Raw genomic sequence first — 8909 nt, forward strand, 5'->3', positions numbered from 1 at the left:
CACGAGCGGGCTCCTTATACCCCCTCTCTCTTTTGTAACCCCAAATCTGTTTTGCACTTTAACAAAAGCAGAGCTTCTTGCCATTCCTTTGCCGTTCCTTCAGCAACCGGTTCTCCTTCACTCCATCTCTTCCCCTACAGGTACACAGATTCTCTCTATGGGAAGATGAGCTCCAATAAGTCTATAAAAGTCATCCCGATTGATCGCATTATTCCTCCCCATAGAGGGAGTCCGGCACGGATAGAAAGCCGGACGTGAAAAGAAGAGGCGGATTTTCGAGCCTTTGCTTCTTTTTTTTCATCACATCCAACAAAAAAGCGGCAGAAGTGTTCCCTCCTTCTTTCTACACAAGAATGTAGATTTGCATTGTGCCACTAGAAATCGCCCTCCTCAGTGAGCTGACAGCGGTTCTGTGAGGTCCGTCGGAATGAAGGGCCGAGCTTAAGATCCGGGAAAGGTTCACTGCTCCGGGATCAGTATAGAAATCCAACTTAGAGTTCATTGCTGTGGTGAAAAATGGCAGCGGGGTCGCGTGTGTGCGGACCGACCGAAAGAGCTAATTGGTCACGGGGCAAAGCGGCATTGTGTGTCTGGGGGGTGCTGTGGGAAAGTGTCAAGCCACTAAAAAGATTTCAGAGGTTTTTTTTTTTTTTTCTCCAAGGAAGAGGGCAGAAGAAGGTGGGTAGGTGGGTAACATTTTGCTACCTTAATTGTCCAACTTTATTTTATAGCGCTTTCATATTAAGCCTTCACAGGTATCGTCGATGTTAAACTAAACTCTAAGAATAAATCTTTTGGACTTTTGAATTATATTATATTATATTACAGAGTATTTTCTTTCTCCTTCAGGCATTAGAGAGAGAGAGAGAGAGAGAGAGAGAGAGAGAGAGAGAGAGAGAGAGAGAGAGAGAGAGAGAGAGACGGTATAGCAGAGAACTCAGGCTAAGTGGAGCTCACTGAAAATGGGTCTGGTCATTATGGTGCTTTTAATATCAATTGTAACCTACTCTGGCAGAAAACAGGAGGTGTGGTTTTATTGTGCTCTCTCTCTAACACCCTCTCTCTCACTCTGTGTGTGTGTGTGTGTGTGTGTGTGTGTGTGTGTGTGTGTGTGTGTGTGTGTGTGTGTGTGTGTGTGTGTGTGTGTGTGGTACACGGTAATAAAAGCATTCCCTCCGGGTAAATAGGCATGATTGATGAATAAGCTATAGCTATGCAGTGCTGTGCGTATTAGGGAAGAATTAGCTATTAGTTATAGAAACACTCACTTTGTGTGTGTGTGTGTGTGTGTGTGTGTGTGTGTGTGTGTGTGTGTGTGTGTGTGTGTGTGTGTGTGTGTGTGTGTGTGTGTGTGTGTGGGAGGATAATATACTCACTGCAGAGAAGAGGAGGAGAGCACGTCAGCGGGCCGGAGCCGCTATAACAGGGGTGAACAACAGGAGACCCACACAACAGCACACCACTCAACACTGCACAGAAGAGAGGAATAAAAAAAAAATGTAAACATGGGATTTTTAACAGTATGAACAAAAAAAAATCTAAAGTAAATTTAGCTAAAAATAAATAAATAAATAGATAGATAAATGAAGTTAAAGTTTTCAAATTAGCGATCAGATTTCATTGGTTCGTGATTACACATTGTAAACATCGTAGCCCGATGATTAGCATCGAATGCTAACACAACATCACATTCGACACTATCTCGCTCTCTCTCTCTCTCTCTCTCTCTCTCTCTCTCTCTCTCTCTCTCTCTTTTAATTCGTTAAAAGATATTACACTTACGGTAATGCTTTTGGGACCTGAACTTTTGTGCTATTTTTGTCTGAACGGTTTAATCAGAATCGAGCATTTTTTTATTTATTTTTTTTTGTAAAAATTAAACTTCTAAAGCCTCCATTTTGTATTTTTATTTATAGCTATGAAAGATGTTAGGTTTAGGGCATCTATACCGTCTGTACTATCCAAAAACATATCGGTTTCTCTCTGTCTTAGATGCGTGATTTAATAAAAATGTAGATGATATTTATAAAGAATTATTAAATAAAAATGATTTTAAAAAAGTCTTGAATATTAACAAAAATGGAAGTTATTTACTCTTAGCCTTTCGATGCAACAAAACTTGCATGCACATGAATGACCTACAGTTTTTTTGTTTTGTGTGTTTGATATTAAAAAAGTGCGATTTTTCCATTTCTAGGTAGGATTTTATTTGACGGTGAACTTGATAACGATCCTGACAGCGTTTTATAGACGTTTGTAACGGATTTCACTTCATTACGGTCAATTTAGTTAATTTATTTAAGGTGTAATACGTATAATGTTATACGGATAAAAGATCCGGTCTTGAACGTCAATACGTTATACAATTTTGAAAGTTTAACTACTAATAAACCGCTATAGCTTCATCGCCAGAATGTTACAGTACGTGAACGCGATATGTTAGTATACGTTAGTTATATAGTTAATATAGTACATGTCGATACCAGAACGTTACGCGAACGTGATATATTTGTTAACAATATTCTTCAGATCGAATATAATTTCTTTCGATCCAAAAACAAGAACAAATATTACACCGAGGTACAAAGCAATCACAAGAATTTTCATCGTGTTCTTTGTTAACGATAAAATGTAAACTGAATAAATCACCGCTTGTAAAGGTATTAGGAAATAGCTGAAATTCCATTTCTAAGATATTTAACGGAAGGGAAAAAAAAAAGAAACATTACAGTTGGACAAAAGCATTAATACTTCATGTATTAGTTACCGACACCTGTTTCTGTGTCTTCAGATACTCATAATTATATTTAATAAAGATTATGATGATCACCGTTGCTTGACTTCTTACCTGAACGTGTCTGGAGTGACTCTCTCTCCAGCTCTCGATGAGTGTTACTCAGTTGAGCATGTGAAGGCACCCAGGAGCTTTTAGGAGCGAGTCCCCGTGGCCCACACACCAGCGTAGAAAGGCATCTTTTCTGGTTGACAGCAGGTAGGACCTGTGCAGGAGGCGATTTATCGTCAGGACGAAGCAAATTATCGATAAGAAAACTCTTCCCTGAATTGCCAAATCCAAGATGTCGTGACGGAGATCCGGCCATTCCTCGTTATCCTCGGTTCCCTCGTTATCATGAACTTGCTCCTTCTGAGTAAGCTCCAGAGCTCTTTGCAAAGTTTGTCCCAACTACTAACATTTTCCTGAAAGACCGACAGGGTAAACTTCATTAAAAGGCAGAAGGAAAACAATAACTCCTTTCCCTCTTTTGCTTTTGGGCGTACGTTACCGAGTCCTGATTGGCTGAGCTCCTCCAGTGTGATTGTGAAAGGCGATAAGAGTGGAGCCTTTCTGGAGGACAGAAGGTGGGACCGCTTCATTCATTATGTCAAAGTGGCCATTAAATGATAGACACTGGAGACAATGGACTCCTGACCAAAGTTTAACTTGCACACGAAACGGAGTCCCGGAGCAGTAAATAGTTGTGTCTTTTTCAGAGCCATTTATTCAAAAAAGCCCATCGATAGTCAGCCTTTAAAACTATCCGCCTCACAGTCTATCACTTCTCATTATGCACGACTCGACCGCCTGGCATTTTATAGCTGTTTACAGTAGAGATTTATTTACTACCACTTTTTTTTTTTTTGGCAAAGACAGAATGTCAGATTGCATCATCTAAAATTTTCCTCTGAATCTCTGTCTCACTTGCAGCACTTCTATATAAGTCAGTTCCAGTCCGGTCCACATCGTGCACTAAAATCTGACAAGCGAGTGATTTCATCAACATGACGGCTGACGCCTTATTCCGTATATTCCCTGTCAGTCTCTGCTCACCTCACAGAGCTCAAAATGACTGAGGAAGTTGTCAAGAATATATTTAATGCATGAAGTGGAATAATAAGCCTAGTATGAGGTAGATACTCACTCATTCATTCTCTACCCCCTTTCCGAACTTCTCTGGTCACGGGGAGCCTGTGCCTATCTCAGGTGTCATCGGGCATCGAGGCAGGATACACCCTGGACGGAGTGCCAATCCATCACAGGGCACACACACACTCTCATTCACTCACACACTCACACACTACAGACAATTTTCCAGAGATGCCAATCAACCTACCATGCATGTCTTTGGACCGAGGGAGGAAACCGGAGTACCCGGAGGAAACCCCCGAGGCACGGGGAGAACATGCAGACATCCTTCAGTTTTCCGATATCTCTTTTTAGCTGCTAAAAGCTTGAACGATATTCACCAGTTTAATTTTGATATAAATCGATAAACAAAAATACAGCAAATAATCCATTAGAGATTAGATATCAAAGGCACAAATATCCCAACAAGCCGCTAAACGCTACGACAGCTCGAAAGTCCACATTACGGTGAAGTGCGATCGATCGGTATGAAACCGTTCTTTAGGTATAAGAGCCTTTTGAACGGGAACAGGGTCTCCAGCAGGGCAAAAGTGAGCAGAAACAGCGCTGGCTAAACAGAGCCCTAAACAGGCATGTCCCAGTGCAAGGGGCGCTGGGGGATTTCTGTGGGGTAAAACATCACCTCATGCTGGGCATGGTAATCAGCCCAGACAGCCAGGCCCTTTGTGCCTCAGCCACAGAGCCAAAGGGCGCTTGTAATCAAATTTGCAGTTTTATCCCCCTCGCTGGTGGAGGACCTGCCGTCTGGTGATGAATATGTAATGTGTTTACGGTTAACTATGAGGAGTTGTTCAACTGAGGTGGGCTTTTGGGTGGATACCAACGAAGGATTAAGATATGAGTGCTATGGAGCGAGGAAACAAGCAGCATTGAAACACACACACACACACACACACACACACATCTTTACAACTCAGTGCTTGACTTCACACCAGAAAGGACTCTTATGCTGTAAATCAGTTTTCTATAAGGATGTGATGGTAATTAACACAAGCAGACAAGAAATAATTCATTAAAAACATTAAAATGTAAATGCTTCCACTCATTTAAATGACCCGAAACGTAAACGTTCCCATAGCGGTAACGACGAGATTTTCCCGAAGGTGTGATTTAATGAATGAATCTTTCCAGTTGCCTCAAAGTCATCTCTAAAATAATCCCTTAAATCCTGACGCACATAAAACTCGTCTCATCTCACATTCTTTCCCCTTGCCGGACATCGAGTGTCTCTCGATCGCTTCGACGGTGCGTGGCTTTGCCAAATGGGAACGCCAGAACCGTTGTCCTATTACGATCTCGGAGCTCTCATCCACCGCTTCATGTGAATCCATTTGAAGTCCCTCACCATTTATTTAAGGAAAGTGAAAGAAAATGAGAGGCCATAAAGAGTAAGCTCACATCCAGTGCTCAGTGGACCAGCTGTGAGAGGTCTCCTTCTCCTTTTCTCTCTCCGACCTCTTAAAAACAGAGCACACTCAATAGCCTTTCCCCCCAATGGCACTTCATATTGTCAATGGTGGGCCAGACTCCATGAATTAGAGCGGACAATGCGGTGAAGCCTGGCACTGAGGCGGCTTTTTGTGGCTCAGCACGGAAGTTTCTAATGTGCTCTCTCCCTATTGTGTCTATGGAGTCATAATGAGGTAGCAAAGGAGAATGAATTGCAGCAACCCTGTTCACATTTGCTAGCTACGCGCACACACACACACACACACACACACACACACACACACACACACACACACACACACACACAAAAGACTCTGGGAGACCCAGAAGGATGTTGCCACATTCCAAGTGCGCACGATAAAGACGGCTTGAACAAATTAATTTGAACAAAATCATACAAGGGTTGAATGGAAATAGGACATTAAAAAAAAAAATAGAAGGTTGTTAAAATAAATAAATAAATGAAAGAAATAAATGATTTAAATAATTCAATATATTTAAGAATATAGAATTAACTTTACGTTACAGGGCATTTAAATGAGTGGAAATATTCGATTTCATATATAATTAAATGAATGAAATAATTACTGACTTTATTCTGTGCTCCAAACACTTAGAGGTTTTATAACTAAGCCACAACAATACTGTAAAGAAGAAAAAAAAAGATGTTATATCACCACGTACAGCTGAACGGTTGTTTCTGATATAATAATATAAAAAAAAATTCGACAAACTCCGACAAATGTGAACAAACAGCGACGATTCTAATACAAATTTATCAACTGAAGCATAATAAGAAAATTATGGGGTTTTTTTTGCATTTAAAAATACAGAAACTATTTTAGTGCTATGATTGCAGGGTTGGGGGTTCGATTCCCGCCTCCGCCTTGTGTGTGTGGAGTTTGCATGTTCTCCCCGTGCCTCGGGGGTTTCCTCCTGGTACTCCGGTTTCCTCCCCCGGTCCAAAGACATGCATGGTAGGTTGATTGGCATCTCTGGAAAATTGTCCGTAGTGTGTGTGTGTGTGTGTGTGTGTGTGTGTGTGTGTGTGTGTGTGTGTGTGTGTGTGTGTGTGTGTGTGTGTGTGTGTGTGTGTGTGAACTTCTCGGGTCACGGAGAGCCTGTGCCTATCTCAGGCGTCATCGGGCATCGAGGCAGGATACACCCTGGATGGAGTGCCAACCCATCACAGGGCACACACACACACTCTCATTCACTCACACACACACACACACACACACACACACACACACACACACACACACACACACACACACACACACACACACTACGGACAATTTTCCAGAGATGCCAATCAACCTACCATGCATGTCTTTGGACCGGGGGAGGAAACCGGAGTACCCGGAGGAAACCCTCGAGGCACGGGGAGAACATGCAAACTCCACACACACAAGGTGGAGGCGGGAATCGAACCCCCGACCCTGGAGCTGTGAGGCGAACGTGCTAACCACTAAGCCACCGTGTGCCCCCGGCTTTACAACATGCTGAACAGAAATAAATAGATTAATACTGTATGTATATATCTGCTCCTTGACAGGTGTTTGAAAGATGCTTTAGAGTTTCAAACAAAAAAAAAAACAACAACATATGCATGAAATAAAAGAAGCGCGTCTTCTCTTTGGTGCTTGTAGGGCCTCAGTTTGCTCTCAAAACAATTCAATTCACTAAACTCACTAAAGTCTTTTTGTTTTATTTTATCACTCTGCCTTGTGTGTGAAAATCACAGGATATCTGTCAGCACTTATAGAAAAACTCAGACTGTCCGACCAACAATCGTACCACACTCTCTCTCACACTGACATCACCATTTTCCTCGTTCTGTAGGTTGATGTGAACATTACAGCGTTGCATTGCACTGACATCCATCAAACTGTTTACATGCTCTTTTGAACAAACTCTCCAATATTTCAGTCGTTTGCTGTTTTTGTACAATTTTATATATTATCCCAACGACCTGCTGCTTAGAAATTGTGTTCGTTCTAATGTTACTGCACGCGATATTGTTTGAACATTCAGTATTTACATACAGCAGGGGTGTCAAACTCTGGTGTAATTCTATTTGGCCCACGAGATCATATCAGATGTGCATTACAGCCGGTTAGCCGCACGCTCCGCTAATACTACAAATCCCAGAATGCCTTGTCACTGTATTGACGCGTATAGTCACGAACACCAAGCGCCCATCGTTCTCTGTTAACCGTCGTTAACAACCATGTTACAGTCACATCGGGCAAGTTAATTCACCCTCCACAAAAATGTCCGAACGACAGATGGACAATAGGAGCTTTCAAGGCAGCAGAGGGAGGCAGATTATCTGTTCACGAATATAAAGGACAGACCTGTTTGTCTTGTGTGCTAACGGAGCGAACGTGTCTGTAACGAAAGAATATGACATAAGAAGACGCTATGACACGAAACATTATGAGAAGTATAAGGACCTGGACGTAACGCAGAAGCTCCAGAACTCGGAGGAGATGAAAAAAAAAAAGTCTGGTTTCCCGTCAGACTATGTTCATGAAAGCTAAATCAAAAAGTGAAGCTGCTGTAAAGGCTGTAAAGCTTTATCGTGGCGGCAGAGACGGCAAAATCTGCCCTTTAATGAGGGAGAGTTTGTCAAAAAGTGTATGGTCAAAGTTTGTGACATGAACATCACCGATGTGTCTTTTATTTCACATTTAATTTCTCATGTGTTTGTAATAACAAGTTCTGGTTGTTCTAAATTCTGTTTTTAAGCAAAACTAAAGTTTGTTTCCATATGAAAAAGGTTGAACATTACATAACAGTAAACAATAAATATTCAGTTTGGCCTGTGACTTTATCTCAGGTTTATATTTTGGCCCACTGTGAGTTTGAGTTTGACTCCCCTGACACACAGTATATACACCGGTCGGTCGGCGCTGTTTCTGTTTACTGTTTATTGTGTATTGTATTTTTTGTATTGTCTTGTAACTTTTTGTCTGCACTGTCTTTTGTCCTGCACTGTCTTGTCCTGCACTGTTTGCACATGTTGCACTTTATGTGGCTAAGACAACTTACAAGTCCTTATAGCCCTGTCTTTGTTTTGTGTAACACCCTGATCCTGGAGAAACGTTGTCTCATGTCACTGTGTACTATAACAGCTACATATGGTTGAAATGACAACAAGCTTGACTTGACCAGACTATGAGGTGTCCTGGTGTTCCTAATACCTGGTGGATGTAGAAACCTTGTAACACGTCAATGTTGGAAAGTCATGGGTGTTGTGGTGCTTTTGTCTGAAGTGGGTTTCTGTAGCATTGCTGCTGCAGCAGGAGCTCGAAATCCTGATTCAGTTCAACTGAGTTTTATTAAATGAAATAAATGAGTCCAGTGTAAAAAAATCCATTAGAATACATTTATTCATATTCCGCTTACAAACACCACAAGACACGCATAAATACACTAATACTTGGATAGAAAATATCTTTTTACAAGGCCTTTACTCAAAGGCTCGATATTTACAAAAAAAAAAAAAGGAGTGCATTACATTTCATGT

The 8909-nt window shown here is 41.5% G+C and overlaps 1 protein-coding gene across 1 annotated transcript in view; it reads right to left on the bottom strand.

Moving 5' to 3' along the window:
* Positions 1-3949, bottom strand: part of dbx2 (developing brain homeobox 2) — a 6777-nt gene extending 2828 nt beyond the window's left edge. Inside the window, exons 1-2 of the mRNA XM_047819935.1 lie at positions 2849-3949; positions 1377-1469 (exon numbers count right to left, since the gene is read on the bottom strand). Coding sequence (XP_047675891.1) covers positions 1377-1469; positions 2849-3101 — 346 coding nt within the window. The 5' untranslated portion in view covers positions 3102-3949. The remainder of the gene's footprint in view (positions 1-1376; positions 1470-2848) is intronic.
* Positions 3950-8909: the final 4960 nt, after the last annotated feature.

Source organism: Tachysurus fulvidraco, chromosome 10 (assembly GCF_022655615.1).
Source record: "Tachysurus fulvidraco isolate hzauxx_2018 chromosome 10, HZAU_PFXX_2.0, whole genome shotgun sequence".
NCBI classification, from domain to species: Eukaryota; Metazoa; Chordata; class Actinopteri; order Siluriformes; family Bagridae; genus Tachysurus; species Tachysurus fulvidraco.